The following is a 16,980-nucleotide window of genomic DNA, read 5'->3' on the forward strand; positions in this document are numbered from 1 at the left end:
TTTTCTATTAGCGAACACGGTAGAGTGTCTATCACCACAAGAATGGTTTATTTAAAATATTTTTAAATCAGATACATCAGAGACCTGTGATATTCTGTGATGTTGTAGGCCTATTCTTCATATGACTAACGGTAAAAAAAAAAAAAAATATATATATATATATTATTTTTATATAAATAAACAAATATTTTTTCCAATCCTATTCACATAATCCTGTTACACTTCAGTTTACGGCCCCGTAACTACTGCCTAGAAACTTTTTCCACGGCTGGGCTGTCAGCAGAGGAGAGCAGAAAGTTGTCAGTCCCAGCTATGATCCACGCCCAGGAGATGATAGGCTACAGATGGGCACCACCCTTAAGGGTGGAATAGGGCTCGTATTATATTAGAGAATCCACGCAGGAGACAGCGCAGGAGATCAGTCGGCTGGTGAATCGCGCTGGTTGCATTTACCGTGAGATCTTACAAGACTTGGAAAAAAAGTCCCCAAACACCCTGTCGGGACATTAGAGGAACTGTACGGGATTGTTCCACCCTCCGCCAAAAGGACAAGCGCTGCAGAGAAAGTGAAGCAGCCGCGATGTTCTCGAAGAAGAGCGGCAAGAAGAGCGTGACAATCACGTCCAAAAAGTAAGTGCGCTGCTTGGTTACATTCTTATGTGGTTTCACTTGATCTCGGAGTCTTGGTATGCTCGCAGACGTGTATTTCTAAATGTAAACCGACTTCGGGATACTCTTGCTTTTGACATTTGTTATTGCGGTAAACATGTATGTTTCACCTGATGGGTGTGTCTTAATGAATAATAATTAGTAGGCTAATAAAACACACACACGTACACTCACACATACACTCACAGTAGACCGCTCAGCAAACAAGAAGATGCGATGTTTATTGCACCCACCCAGCTCAAATGCCGTTTTGCCTTAAGGGACACTTCACCTTTTTGTTTTTCATGGGACGAGCGACACGCCTAGGTCATATTAGAAATTGTCTGACCATACGCATTAAATTGTTAAGAAATAAAGATGCCACTTTCCTTGATTTTTGTGCTAAATTAAACTACCCAGCAAAACTAGTTGGGTCTATTTCAAACAGTGGTGAAATTGTGGTTCCGGGAGGTGCATTATTACTTAAGAGTGAACTATCGCGAAAGAATTTACACCTAAGAATAAACAGGGGCGCTAAAGTCATGGAAATAGCAATGAACAACTAATGCACTTTTTTCCAGACCTTGTAAATTATATTTAAGCTAATCCACATATCTCACTTTGGCGTTTTAGACATCAGGCATTGTATCTTACATTGCATACAGTATAGTTGTTTAAGTTTAACTGAATGATCGGGTTTTGCGCAATGGCCAGTATTTTTTTTTTATTTTTTTTTTTGACGGGCGAGAGCTTCCAGGGAATCTTAGCAATGAAGATGTTCTCCACCCCGCCTTTACATCTGCACCAATACAAAACACTCTTTTTGTTTCAGTCACGAAAGTCTCAAAGGACTCGAGATGAAACGAGTGTAGAATCTCACCTGCGCTAATATTACATATATGGGTAATTGTGTAATATACAGACATGTTTATGCCCATAAAAACGCGACCGTTACCTGAACTGAAACTTTTAATTTCGATTTTAACTAGGTTTCAAATTTACAACAATTATTAAGCAGAAAACAGCCAACGATGACAGTATGCAAACCACGATGTATTCCACTTAGATAAATGAAATTATAGGCTTAGCTAAAAGTAGGCCTAGTAACTTTTGTTGTAAAGGGAACTTTAATTCAAAAATACGTTGGTTGATTTAATGTAGCTCTTACTATTTCAGCAAGAATCACAGATGTACATGATCGCAAGAATATGCCCCCCTCCCCCCCCAGATAAATTTTAGCAGTGCGTTTGAAAATTTTTTTATGTGATGTTTGAAAACCACTGGTATAGAACGATGGAGTGTTTAATTACAGTTAAACGCAATCAAAATATACTGTGTTTTTCTTTGCATTACGTAAAGATGAGGTGAACAACGATAAATACATGTATTAGTGTTATTTGTATCGTTTGTTAAAATGAACAAATAAAATGGTTATATCGCTTCCAAATTATTACCAGTGTAGGTTGGCATGTCACTTTTTTCTCTTAACTTTAAACTTATATTTGAATATAAGGCCACCTACTGACGACATCATTGAAATGTTTTGCAAGACTGTACTCACGCCTGAATATTCTGCACTGCTGTCTAGCCATTCATGAACACGTTTGGAATGCTGGCAATTTGTAAAAATGACAAAATGTTCATACTGAGCAGATGGGGACACGCGTCTCTATCTGTAGCTTTAAGCATGACTATTGATATTATTAAATCGTGTCCAAATATTGGCACAAACCCAATGCAAAGATCGTGAGGGAGTATACTGACCTGAATAGGGGTGTCTACTTATGTCAAAATGGGCAAAGTGTAGTTTTCGCTGCTGTTAGTGGTTAAAAACACCGTCCGGACAGCGACGCTGACATCGTTTCTGAGGTTTTGTGAATAATCAAGTGAATATGTGAAATGCTAAAAGGCAGTGCTACATGGACCCCCCTCCCCCCAGGCAGACAGCGCTAGCAACACAATTTCTCACTATGAGGCTGACAGCTGTTTACTTTAATACACTTTTAAAAATTGCTGTTATGATCTACATCATCGACCGACAATATACTAGTTTTACGAAACTGTACTTCAGATCAAAAGGTCCCTAGAGGAGCCTCACTATTGCACATTATGCCAAAGCTATTAAACCTGGGAATTACTTCTTCAAAATATAAAGTTGTACGAGAAAAAAATGACCAGAGGTCGAAATTTCAGGTCCAGAAAGTATAAATCCAGACCGTGATTTTGTTTTGACCAACCAGCTCAGTATTCTGTGACAGTGACTCTTCATACTGAACTGGTTGGTTGAAACAAAATCCTGGTCAGGATTTTTATTTTCTGGACCTGAAATTTCCACCTCTGAAAATAATATGTTTGTGCGCCGCTGCTGTCCCTTTAAGTCGGCTTGACTCGACTGGTTTCTGTAACCGAGTGGCTTCCACAAACTCTCGTTTGTTCCCACTTGTCTTTTATGCTTTAGCTATTGTTGTAAGGCCAGGCTGGCCGTGCAGATAACAGCTAACTAGACAAACCTGTTCACACGTCCCGTCTCTAGTTCTTTTATTTGGGACGCAAGAAGCCGCCACCCCGTTCGAGAGAAAACTTTATATTAACTTAGAATAAGGGTCTAGCCATTGCCTTAACTTTGCCGATTGAACGAACTAACGTGGTTTATATTGGTGATATTTTAGTTAGCCAGAAATATAACATTAAATTATGTGAATGGAGATGACTAATTAATATAAATAGACTAAATACAAAAATAAAACGCTGTAATCGCAGCTCACTGTGTATTCGTGGCACAGTTATGTAACACACCAGTTCAGGATTACAAATATGACACAGCCTGAGTCTTAGGGACAGGTATGCACCTGTGAAAAAAACCCTGAAAATAAATCAGAGTGTCACAGACATTCTGATCATGTCTTGTCTTGCTCGCATCTCGGCTAATACTAGCTATTTCCCACACTGGGTAACTTACGTCTAATCAGCGTGTTCGCAAGCTGCTGGTGAAATTCTCTAATATGTAATGCAACTATATTTATACTTATAAACACAGTCAGCGATAAAAGAAATACATTTCTCTATCGTGATTTATATACATATTTAACTTACTTAATCATTCCAAAAATGTTATAGTTATCAAAATGTCTGTGTGTAGCGATCTATGCGATCGTATGCTTATGTGACCGAGCCTGCTAATACTGTAAAAGACAAAGTCTGTTACACTTATTGTCCCGAGGTATGGTCTCTGCATAGAAGTAACGAAGTCCAGCCTAATCACTATTGACATGACAAAGCACGCTGTATTGTGAGGTCGAAACAAATTAACACCTGCCGTATAAAGTGCGTGATAGCCTTACAGTGTGTACTGTAAGCCACCGGCCAGATCACTGTGAATCGCCCAGCAGGTACACACATGCACACGCAGCAGGTTTGCCAACTCTCACACATTTGGCGTGACAGTCACGCTTTCAGACTCTCACGCTCACGCCAGGCATCTTATAGCAAATCTATATTAATCCATTATAAACCTATAATGAGCTACATCAAAACCTTTGGGGTAGATTGCAAACCCTACAGACCATAATGCGTGTGCATGTGTGTGCAGACTTGTCTCGAATTGAAAATCTCACTCCAGCCAGCTAACCGAAGTCGCTAACCCTGATACATTTAATGATTAACCTCTTTCTCTATAGGGTGCCCAACACTGAGTTGTCTGCACTAATTGAGAGACTGCAGAGAAATGCTGACAAAGTGGAGAAGAACATCTATGATGTTGACCAGAACCTGAAAAAGGTACGTACGTGGGTCCAGGGCGCTCTCTGTGTCCTTCCTGTCCTCGGGGGGTCCCTTTATCTCCCTTGCATCACTTCTGGGGCGTTTCTGTCCGGCAGGATGTCAACAAGATCAACGAGGGCAAGACGTTTCTGTATCAGGATGAGACCAACAAGAAGATCCAGAACTCCCTGGACCTGCTGGACTCGCTGGACGATGACGCCTCCAACGCCGGGCGTCTCCAGCATCCGCAGGCTGAGATGATCCAGCAGGAGTACGTGAGCCGGATTCTCCCGAGGGAGCTGTGCACTGTGCACGGAGAAGGGAAACACACCAGCAAAACTCTTTATGCTTACAAGTTATTGTGTGCTTCCAGACGCTCAGAAGGGGGATTCTGCAGATAAGAACAGGAAGTGTTGTAATTACAAATATTAAGTGTTTATATTATTTAAATTAATGTGATTCATAAAAGGAATGCATTGATTGGCTGCTGTTTTACCAAAAAATATGACCCCAATACATTTATCGCTGTGTCATTATTATCGGTTGAAAATTATTAGTGTAGCCTTAATGTAAGCAACATCTACATCAGGGGTGTCAGACTCCAGTCCTGGGGGGCTGGAGCCCTGTGTAATTTAGCTCTTTCCCTGTTCCACCACAAATGATTCAGCTCAGGAGCTGTATGGTAATTAGCACAAGGAGCCGAATCAGGAGCGTTAAATGAGGGGAATTCCAAAAATACATGGGGCTCTGGCCCCCCAGGACTGGAGTTTGACACCCCTGGTCTAGATTAAACCATTTTTACATGATGATAATTGAACGTTGTCAGTTTTAAGATTATATTTACTATTTGTCTGGATTACTAAGGGTCAGAAATAGGCTGTGGAAAGAGTAGGAGTGTCTGCTGTTTGATTAAGTTCACCAACCTGAAGAACCAGTGGCAAGGATCTTAATGTGCCAACCTTGGTCTTTTCTTAAAGTGTGAAACAGCTCCGGGCCAGAGTGAATAAACTGCGTGAAGAACATTCGAGGATCTACCAACTCACCCGCTCAGAGGGTCTGCCCACTGTGGACTGGGGGCAGGTTATCGACGAGAAGCAGGTCAGGACCTTTTCTCGGTTACCCACCTGTCAGCAGCCTTCTCTCGGAAAGCACGGTACCTGCTGCTCAGACACCCGGGACCTCAACGTGTCCGTTCCGCTCAACAGAGGAACCTGAACAACAAGGGATTCGGAAATGACCTGCCCTCGGTCGAGGATGAAGTTGAGGAGCACAACATCTTCCACAGCGAAGTGGAAGCCCTTGGTCCACACATAACCGATGGCAACGACAAGGTAAGTGGATGGTGCGCGAGGTTACGAGTGGCTTGTACTTAGGCACTCTGCAATGACACAAATGTTACCAGGAAGCAAAAGACTCGCATATTTCTTCACAGTGCAGGATTTAATTCTACCATAACTTCCTGTCTGTACTCTTTTCTTTTTTCAGGGGTATAACAGCGTCCTGATACCGAAGTATAAAAAGCTGCTGGTATGAGCTGAATCCTCTGCACGTTTTCATATGCAAACACAGATTTACCTGAACACTGCAGTGAACAGGAAGTGCTGGGGAAGGGGGCGGGCAGTGCAGTGCAGACTAGATGGCTGACGTCATCTTGGGGGCAGAGTCATTAAATCAGTCCGCTGTTAAATTAGTATTTGAAAATCAGTCTGGGCAAACTGGTAATATGACAGATGCCATTGAAGTGGGAAAGTGGTAATAAAAGGGCTAATGACCCCCCCCCCCCCCCCCCCCAGGACACTTCTCTGCAGCGGCAGCAGGACCTCCTGAGTCTGAGGGACTACATGCAACGCTGTACCAACGAACTCTACTGGCTGGACCAGCAGACTGAGGAGCGCATCAACTATGACTGGAGCGATGCCAACCTAGACTACCCGTCACGCCAGAGGCAGTACGAGGCGAGTCGCGCATCCGGAGCCTCGCCCCTGATATCCTTCGGCGTGTCTGCCTGAAAAGATCCGTTATGCATCATTTACATCCCCAACAGAACCTGATCAGCAAGAGCCTGGAGTCTAAGGAAGCATCTGTCTCCAAGCTGAATGAAGATGGAGAGAAACTCATCGCCTCAAACCACCCTGGGAAGAACGTCATCGAGGTAGATGCCCCGTGGGGCGCCGGTTTCGCTTTCGATGGCTTCAGAGGTGACATGTGTGGAAATCCCCCCCTTTAAGGCCCATATGGAGGCGGTCAATGCCGACTGGAAACAGTATCTCAACCTGCTGATCTGCGAGGAAACCCACCTGAAGAACATGGACAACTACCACAAAGTGAGTGCGGCAACATCATTGTTTTTCACAGGAATTAGGTTACCATACTGCATGTACATTATCCAAGGCAACATGCAGTCATGGTCATCATGGTCCTTGGAGCAGCTGGGGTTAAGGGCCTTGCACAAAGACCAAACGGTGACATCACTCTACCAGCCATGGCATTTGAACTGGCACACGCTACCTCCAAAATTTCGGCACTGGTTACTGTTGAAACAAATGCTACTATTATGTCCTTAGACCGTGTGGTGTATTTCATGGAGTAGGATACTAACATTCCTTGCTGTGTAAATCATACCAGGCTGCTTAAATCATCAGCCTAGAAATGAACACTTTTGACATCAGAAATGATAAAGAAAGAAAGTACACATATAGAGGCAAGGATCACTGCTGCTTTTCTTATTTTCTGCAGGGATATGAATGTAGGGAGAACAATAATGTATTATGAACTTTAAAAAAAAAAATTTGGAAACATTTTTAACACTGAGGAATTATTGCTGAAAATGGGACCTGATTTTTTAATTATGAGGGAATGAGCTCTCATGCTTCACAGATTAATTGGCACTCAGTGATTTGAAAAACGGTCTTTTGATGTTGTGAACATTACCAGACCAGCCTATGTGGGTTATTTGTGACACTATTTCAATTATTAAGGGTGGGGAAAGATTTTGATAGCTTGTTTCACATATTAGGTGATACGTAACCTTTTCAAACACACCGAGGTCTTGCAGTAATCTTCACTAATATATTTCTATGGTGATATAAAACATCATGGTAGCGTTTTTAAATTATTTCGTTTTAATTATGAAACATTTTTTTGCAGTTCCAAAAAGATGCCAGGGACACCCAGGACCTGCTGAAGAGAATGGACACCGATGTCAATCAGAAATACAGCCCGGATTTCAAAGACATGTACCAGTTGGAGGGTCTGATCTCGGGTCTGGATGTGAGTTGACCTCTGGCTCTGACAGCTCCCAGAAGGCTATTCTTCCACAGTGGATGCCTTTCTAATACTGTATGTGTACATGCAGGATCAGGCGAAAGCGATGGACTACTATGATGACCGTGTGAAGGCCCTGCAGAAGAGGAGTCAGCAGGTTCTTCCTCTGAAGTTCCGCAGGGAGACCCCCCAGAAACTCCTCCCAGTGGAGGCTCTTTGTGATTTCGAGTCTGAGGGGGTAAGGCATTTGTCATCGCCCCCCCCTTCTGGCTCCTACATCCCTATGGAATTCTTACCGCTTCTTTTTTGTTTTGAAACATTTATCTTTTTTTTTTTTCCAAACACCGTAGCGAGTGTCTTCGCTTGTTTCCATGGTGATGTCTTCCTGCGAGCGGAGTGCTCATGTCTCACACTTATAATCTACACAGGGACAGATTGCCCGCGGGGAGAAGTACACCCTTCTCCGGAATAATGGCAGCAAGTGGGATATCAAAGACCAAGGTGGCAATAAGCTGTTTGGTCCGGCAGTGTGCTTCGTAATTCCTCCAACCGATCCGGATGCCATCGGCGTTTCTGACAAGTGGGTCTTCCTGCCCTCCATCTGTTGTTGGTGCTTGGGCCTTCCGGCCTTCTGTTGGATGCTACTAATGCTAATGCTCGACTTTGGGTTTCAGGCTTGCCAGTCAGCAGGCGGCCGTTAAGCAGAACATTGTGTCCAGCAAGGGTGCCCTCCAGAGGCGGCTTGCTGACGTCAGGAAGGATAGCTCAGCTGGCACTGGTATGTCCTAAAGCGCTCTGCGCGCAACCTGTACTTCCAAGGGAATGATACACAGACACACAGATAAATAAGGGGGGGCATGTGGCTCTGACCGTGATCAGTACGCTGTGGGCTCAAATCCCCTGGTTGGCAGAATGATGTCTCTGTTGGTCCTTTGAACAGGACCCTTAATCCTACTTGCTCCATGGACCGGCTGACCCTCATCTCCAATCTTCACTTTTCTTGCTTTGGACTAAAGCATCTGCTAAATAAATGAAAATAAATAAAGCTAGCACTTTATTTAAGGGGGTACAAATGTATTAGTACACTCCTACTTAATGTATCAATTAACCAGAAACTAAGTTAGTTATGTAATGATCCTATATTCGTTCATCATTGATCAATCATAACAGTCTGTGCATTTCATGCAGTTACTATATTTGTTCACGATTTGTAGTTGAGTAGTAACTGAGTTACTAAGTTGCTTTTGCCCCCACTAGTAAAGTGTTACTGAAATAAAAATGAAAGCTCGAGTTCAGCAAATGGGATCGTTGTCTATGTGGTCTTGTTTGTCGCAGTGCCAGAGTACTTGTTTATAAGTACATCTTTTGATGGGAGTTACCACAGCACAGCAGCAAACAGAGGTGGAGACCAGTTGGTTGAGGTGTGGAGTTGACATAGCAGTGAAACTCCTTGCCACTTTAAGCCATACCCTTAAAGTCTGATCAAAGGCTTGTAGAGGATCTTAAACTTCAGTGCCAAAACATGGATTGTGAACTGTTGTACTATTGGTCATTTCAGATAAACAGGAACAACAGTGTCGCCAGCTGATGGCCAATCTGGATAAAGTAGTTAATGATCTGGACAAACAGGAGAAGGCCCTTTACTCTCGTGTCCGCCCCCCACTGGAGCAAAACCGGCCATTACAGGACAGTGCAGATCGACTACAAGATCTGAAGGTAAATACCCCCCTCCCCTCCCCTCCCCTCGCTTCCCCTCCCCTCCCCCACACTCTAATTCATTATTTAGTAAGTGGCATTAATATTTACTTCCTCATTCACATCCACCTTTAGCTGCCTTTCAACAGTAATCAGAGTCCCACCAAGGTAGTTGCTTTGTCCTCCACTCCATTTAAAAATTGACAAACAAAAACTGTCAAAAAGCTTTCTCTGAAAGATGACAACCTACCAGTGTCTGCCACTGGGAGGCGATAAAGAAAGCTCACAACTTGTGGGAGTTTTACTTACACAAATATGTTCTGAGGGCAGAACGAAAAATAATTGGTTCATAGAGATAACCAATCAACTTCTAGAGTAGATGGGCTCAAGCAACTAAGGGAGGTGGGACCAAGACATCTGATTGGTTATCTCTCTGAATCAATAATTTTTTTTGTTCTGCCCTCAGAATATTTTTGTGTAAGCAAAACTCCTATGAGCACTGATACACCATAAATCCAGAGTAGCCAGTGCATTTCTACTGATTCTGAATATTTCATGAACATCAGTTCATTCCTATGATTGTTGCTCAGTCTTTTATTCTGTATTATAAACACCCAACTTTTGTCCATGTAATATTCCAGTGTTAGAATGTATAAAATGTATTCCAATGGGCCAGTTACATGCCATATTTGCTTTGTAGGACATTAAGGCTGCCGTTCGAAACATTGAGCCTGAGAAATCCTCTAAAGTCCGTGAGGCTGAGGTGTTCCTATCCTCCAACCCCAAATGCAACAGTGCTCCACAGCTCTACACCAAAATTGACGAGGCGAAGAACAAGAACGACAAGGTCAACGTGTTGCTCAGGCTCTCAGAGGATAGGTATGTTTGTTTTTTAATGTGTCAGATATCTAAGTTAGGAGACTGCTGGCGCTAAGATCTTCCTTTTTTTTTTTAATCATTGAAGACTTCAGAAATCCAACCTTCTGGAGAACTCTCTGCAGAATGGAAAGACCCTCCTGGCCAATTATGAGAACAAACTGGCCAGGGAGGAAGTGGCCCCATCGGATCCCAGCTCCCTGGAAAGGACCCAGCAAGATCTCTTTGTATGCTTGACCTCCATCATGGAAGAGTCTGTACAACTATGCCCTTCTGCTTCCACTCACCATTATCCCAACACCTTCGCAGGCTATGTCTTCCGACCTGAAGGCGAAGAAAGCCACGATCTCCGAGGCAGAGCAGAACCTGAGGGCGGCCAAGGCCAGCTGTGTGGACATGGCCAGCAAAGTGCAGGAGCATTCTCCGGATATCGAGAGGCAGGAGAGCGAGGTCAACAAGCTCAGCAAGCGTTACGACAACCTGAGCCAACAGATCGATGCCAGGTGACAGGACACTGGAAATGTTTTAATAGATGTGTAGCTCTAACCCAAGAAGAGTTAGTGATAGGTTACATGGAAGATGGATGCATGGGTGGTTGGATAGATGGATGAATGAAAGGATGGATAAATGGATGGGTGAATAGGTGGATGGTTGGATGGATGGGTGGTTGGATAGATAGATGAATGAAAGGATGGATAAATGGATGGGTGAATAGGCGGATGGATGGATGGGTGGTTGGATAGATAGATGAATGAAAGGATGGATAAATTGATGGGTGAATAGGCAGATGATGGATGGTTGGATAGATAGATGAATGAACGGATGAATAAATGGATGGGTGAATAGGCAGATGGATGGATGGTTGGATAGACAGATGAATGAACGGATGGATAAATGGATGGGTGAATAGGTGGATGGATGGATGGGTGTTTGGGTGAATATATGCAACCTAAGTCATTTTGTAATTTGCATGTTTGTAGGTCTCAGAACCTGCAGAGAGCCAAGACTTCTTATGGAAATTACCGCACGGAATACGATAACCTAAACAGCTGGCTCTCGCGGGTGCCAAACTATGAGCCGAGGGAGACTGACGACGTCAAGCAAGTGGAGGCAAAACTGAAAAACCAAAGAGTAAGTGCTTTAGCAAAAGTGTGGTGTTCTGGCTATGAACCACATCTGTATCTCCAGTGTAGGTACAACTTCATATGTGTAATTTTGCAGAACCTGCTGTCTGATATCGCGAGGAAAGAATCTGACCTAAACAACATCTCAAGAAATGCACAGCAGTACCAGCAAGCCATTAAGGTAATTAAATCATTTTCATTCCACTCCTTCATTCCACTCCTTTTACTCATGACTGTTTTTATTTCGTGCACGTTATTTCTTATTGCATTTTCTGTAAAGCTTTTGAGTGACCTTTGTGTATGAGAATGCGCTATACAAATAAATTTGGCTTTGACTTTCAGGACTATGAAACCGAAACTGAGAAATTTAAGTCTATTCTTGACCTTGAAGATGGCTTAGTCCCACAGACATATAAGAGGAGCAGACTCGAGTCACCTGCCTTGAAAGTAAAGCACGAGGTTTGTGGAACGCTCGATGAATTTCGTACCATTCAATTTAAAATAGTCTGACTCAGCATTCATTTTATAAAGTATTATAAAGTATAATTCACCATTCAGCTTTTTATCACAGTATAAACATCAGTACCATAGCTTGTACAGACACACATATATGTATGTCGATAGATACATTGTAGATATTATTGTATATGTTCTGCCACATAGCTTTCAAGAAACCATTTAAATTCAACATTGTGGGATTTTTTTTTTTAACAGGAATCTGCTATTGAAGCAAAATTCGCTGAGGTAAATGCTGTGAACAAGCAAAGACTCCAGAACCTTGAATATGCGCAAGGTATCATGAACCAGGTAAGTTCATTTGTTCAATTACATCTCTCTAATGAAAAACTGCAGCTCTGTAACAATGCTAAAAGGGCACTTTCCTCGATGCTATGTTACAGCAACCAGAAATGTGCATAGTTCAGCAGAATGTCCAGAGTGTGAGATCAGTCCCAGGAGAGGAACCTTGGAGGATCAAGAAACAGCTGGAAGAGGAGATTCACAGACGGGAGCAACTTGAAAAGGAGATCCAGGCCATGCAAACGGACATTTATGTGCTGGAGGGCCAAAAGCCCCAAGACACAATTGTCAAGACGGAAGTGATTAAAAAGGTCCCTGATCCACAGTTGAACGAAGAAGTGCATAAAGTCCAGCAGAAACTGTATGATGAGCAAAGGACAACCAGGACCCTGGAGAGTGAGCTAGACGCTCTTCGACTGAAGCTGCGTGGGGTAGAGAGAGAGAAAAGCGAAGACGCACAACAGTATGTCGTAAAAGAGGTTCTCCGCATTGAGAAGGACAAGGCACAGGAAGAGGAGGTCCGAAAGCTGAGGGATGAACTAGATGACGTCAGGAGGCAAAAGATAGTCAGAGAAAGTGAGATAACACACATTCAGAAAGAAGTCACTCTGCTGGCACAGCAGAAATCCAAAGAGCAGGAGGTGATCAAGGAGGAGGAAATAATCAAGGTGCAAAATGACCCGCAGCTTGAGGCGGAGTATCGGCTGCTTCTAGAGAGGAAGCAAAAGGAAACTGAGAGTCGAAAGCACCTGGAGGATGAACTGCGCTTCCTGCAAGAGAAGCTGAAGCGGCTGGAGAAGGAGAAGTCCATGGCTGAGGAAAAGATCTCCATCAAAGAAGTTCTGAAGGTCGAAAAGGACATCACATTTGAACGGGAGGTTGAAAATCTAAGACGCCAGTATGAAGATGAAAAGGCGAAAAACAGGTCCTCGCAGAGAGAGAGAGCAGATTTTCAGAGGAAGATCACAAGCCTGGAGGAAGAGAAGTCGAAGGTGATTGTACAGGAGAAAATGCGGGAGATTGTCCGGCCTGATCCGAAGGCTGAGAACGAGGTGGCTAATCTGCGTCTTGAACTGATCGAACAACAGAGACGCTACAAGGATGCAGAACTGCAGCTGAAGCGCCTTCAGGATGAACTAGCTATGCTGCAAAACAGAGGGCCACAAATAGAGTATCAGGAAATGATTAAAGAGGTCATTAAATACAAGACAGACCCAGAAACTGAGAGGGAGCTGGAAAGACTCAGGAATTCCATTGTAGATAAAACCCACCAAATTGAAAAGAGTGAATTAGAAATCCGACAGCTGAAAGATGAGATTCAGATGTGGAAGGACACTAAGCCCAAGGTGCAAGTGAAGGAGGTCATGAATGAGGTCCTTCAGTATCGTGAGGATCCCAAAACCAAAGAGGAGGTGGAGACCCTCAAGAAGAAACTTGCAGAGGAACAGAAAAAGCGTTTGGAATTGGAGAGTGAGCGGGCCAGCAATGAAGAAAAGATCCGACTTAAAAAGATAGACCTTTCCCAGGTCAGGGAAAAATATGTCCAGCAGGAAGTTGTGAAAGTGGAGGAAGACCCACACCTGAAGGCTGAATGTCAATCATTCAGTCAAAATATCCTGAATGAACAGAAGCAGAAGATCAACCTTAAGGATGAGCTCACAAAACTCCAGTATCAAAAGTCTGACCTAGAAGCTCAGCTGGAGGAGCTGGAGCGTGAGCGAAGAGTTCGGAGGGAGGCGGAGCTTGAGATCCAGAGGCTGAAGGTCCGTCTCAATGAGCTGGAACTTAGAGACAAGGAGACGAGAGAGAAGGTAACAGTGAAGCAGAAGGTGGTGCTTCAACAAGATCCCCAACAGGAAAAGGAACATTCCATCCTCAACGTACAGCTAGAGGAGGAGAAACACAAACGTATGCTGCTTGAGAAGGAGGTTGAGGTCTTGCAACAAAAACAGATAACCTTGGAGAGAACCGAAGTCAAAGAACAAGTGGTCCGTACAGAAAAGGTCCAGGTCGAGAGAGATCCTGAGGCTGAATTAGAGATCGAGAGGCTCCGCAGGACTCTAGACGATGAAACAAAGAGGCGACGCGAGTTGGACCAGCAGCTCATTGATATTAGAACCAAATTATCTGACATGGAGTTCACTAACACCAAATCCTCCAAGGAACTAGAATACATACGGGATGAAAGTGCCAGGCTGCAGCAGGAGAACCAGCGACTGCAGAATGAAATCCGAAGGCTGCATTCAGAAATCCAGATCACAGTCAAGGAGACTAAGCAAATCACAGAGTTTGCTCCATTAGAGAGTGGGAGGAACCTTGAGCTGAGGATATCCTCACTTCAGAAGGAGCTAGCAGACCTGAAGAGCATCACCAATGAAAAAGACAGAGAAATTGAAAATCTCCAGAAAAATCTTTCTTCTATGGCAGTCAAGAGAGAACAGAGGGAAAGCCACCTTAGACGCTCTATAGTCATCATCGACCCAGACACAGGCAAAGAAATGAAGCCAGAAGAAGCCTATCGTGCTGGCCTCATTGAGTGGAAGATGTTTGTGAACCTTCAGAGCCAGGAGTGTGATTGGGAGGAGATTTCCGTCAAGGGTCCAAAGGGTGAGTCCATGGTGCTGCACGACAGAAAGTCGGGGAAGAAGTTCTCCATTGACGACGCCCTGAAGTCTGGCAACATCACTAGCAAACAGCTACAGCAGTACCAAAACAAAGAAATCACCATCCAAGAGTTTGGCTTAATGCTTGCAGGCAAAAACAAGTAAACAACACAGGAAAGAACATTCTGTACCTTTAAGAGTGTCTCAACACATGGATTATACCATTTTATTGCAAGAGCTGACAGTGGGAAAAAAATCATAAATACATAAAAGGGTGTCTTTTCTTATGTCTTGTTATTCTATGGGGCATAACTCTTCTGGGTTAAATTAAGGACATAAATTATGAATATACAAAATACAGTTAAGGCCTGTTAATGTGATAATTGAGATATATTCTCAAAACTAAACATAATGGACTGGGCAGTTTTTTTTTTTTGCTTTGCTAACAAATGAAGCCGATATTGGTTCTTAATTGTTTCTTCTGTGTCTTTTATTGGGAAACTCTGCACAACCAGTCTCTGATACCTGTACTATATTGATGTATTAACTTCCTGGATGAATATTAATTATATGCATGGCACGATTTATAAACCTCATGGATTAACAGATATATCATTATGAAGTATATTTTGCATATGAGAATAATAAACTAGTCATTTTGGGGAAAAATGTCTTGTTTTTGTTTTAAATTCTGATAGGAAACACTTTTTACAGATTAATAAAACTGTATATAGCAAGTATTATCAATATATCCATCCTTCTTCTAATTTATCTTGGTCGGTCCGCCAGCATTGGGCACAAGGCTGGGCAGCACAGTAGATAAAATATCAGTACATATGCAGGGCACATAACACTCACAGTCACTGTCAGGCATTATGGGTAATTTAGAGACACAAGTTAACCCAAAAGCATCTGTTTTGGAAGAAAACCAACATAACACAAGGAGAACACGCAAACAAACACACAGCAGACGAGGGACCTGAATATACACTGACTGAGCACTTCATTAGGAACACCTACCTCATTCATGCAATTAACTAATCAGCTTATTGTGTGGCAGCTGACAATGCATAACATCATGCAGATACTGCTCAGGAGCTTCAAATAATATTCACATCAAACACTAGAATGGGGTAAAAATGTGATCTCTGAGATTTCTGACCGTGGAATGACTGTTGGAGCCAGACAGGCTGGTTTGAATATTTCTGTAACTGTTGATCTACTGGGATTTTCACGGAAAACAGTCTGTAGAATTTACTCAGAATGGTACAAAAAAATAAATAAATATCTAGTAAGCGGATGGAAGTGCCATGTTGATGCAAGAGGTCAGAGGAACATGGCCAGGCTGGTTTGAGCTGACATAACTCAGATAACCGTCTGTACAACTGTGGTGAGCAGAGAAGCAACATGTCAGACCTTGAGGCGGATGGGCTACAACAGCAGAAGACCATTTGGGCTCCACTGCTGTCAGCCAAAAACACAAAAGCTGAGGCTACAGTGGGCACAGGCTCACCAAGACTGGACCGATGAAGACTGGAAAAAAAATATAGGCAGGTCTGATGAATTTCAGTTTCTGTTAAGGCACACGGATGGTAAGGTCATAATGTTCTCCTGGCACACATTCGGCCCATTAATACCAATCAATCACTTGAATGCCACAGCATATCTGTTTTTGACCATGTGCATCGCTCCATAGCCAATTTACCCATCTTCTGCTGGCTACTCCTAGCATGATGATGCACCAAGTCACAAAGCAAAAGGCATCTCAAGTTGGCTTCATGAACGTGGTAATGAGCATTTCGTTCTTCAGTGGACACCGGGTCACCGGATCTGAATCAAGTACATCACCTTTGGGATGTGGTAGAACAAGAGATTCACATGGATGTGCAGCTGACAAATCTGCAGAAAATACATGATGCAATCATGTCAGCATGTCCAATAGTCTCAGAGGAATGTCTCCAACCTCTTGTGGAATTCATGTCATGAAGAATTGAGGCTGTTTTGAGAACAAATGGGTATAGTTAGTATAGTGTTCCTAATAAAATGCTCAGTGATTGTACTTTAGTATAACTTCTGAGCAGGATTATGTTCATTTAAAAATAATGGGAATCAGTGTGTATACCAAGGAGTCATCCCAAACTAAGGACTAGGTCTCAATTAGGGCAAACACACATACCACTCAAAAAATAGTAAGATTATTCAACGCCAATGAT

General features: G+C 43.0%; 1 protein-coding gene across 1 annotated transcript; it reads left to right on the forward strand.

Annotated features, from left to right (window-relative positions):
• Positions 1-423: 423 nt before the first annotated feature.
• Positions 424-15,436, forward strand: ppl (periplakin). Its single transcript, XM_048990259.1, has 22 exons — positions 424-630; positions 4,326-4,425; positions 4,524-4,678; positions 5,385-5,505; positions 5,613-5,738; positions 5,893-5,934; positions 6,201-6,362; positions 6,452-6,559; positions 6,636-6,731; positions 7,555-7,677; positions 7,763-7,909; positions 8,100-8,251; positions 8,346-8,449; positions 9,230-9,387; positions 10,067-10,245; positions 10,331-10,469; positions 10,552-10,745; positions 11,223-11,373; positions 11,464-11,547; positions 11,709-11,825; positions 12,081-12,173; positions 12,266-15,436. The coding sequence occupies exons 1-22, from the start codon at positions 581-583 to the stop codon at positions 14,930-14,932; spliced, it is 5,268 nt and encodes a 1,755-aa protein (XP_048846216.1). The 5' UTR covers positions 424-580; the 3' UTR covers positions 14,933-15,436.
• Positions 15,437-16,980: the final 1,544 nt, after the last annotated feature.

The sequence above is a fragment of the Brienomyrus brachyistius genome, chromosome 22 (assembly GCF_023856365.1).
Source record: "Brienomyrus brachyistius isolate T26 chromosome 22, BBRACH_0.4, whole genome shotgun sequence".
NCBI lineage: Eukaryota > Metazoa > Chordata > Actinopteri > Osteoglossiformes > Mormyridae > Brienomyrus > Brienomyrus brachyistius.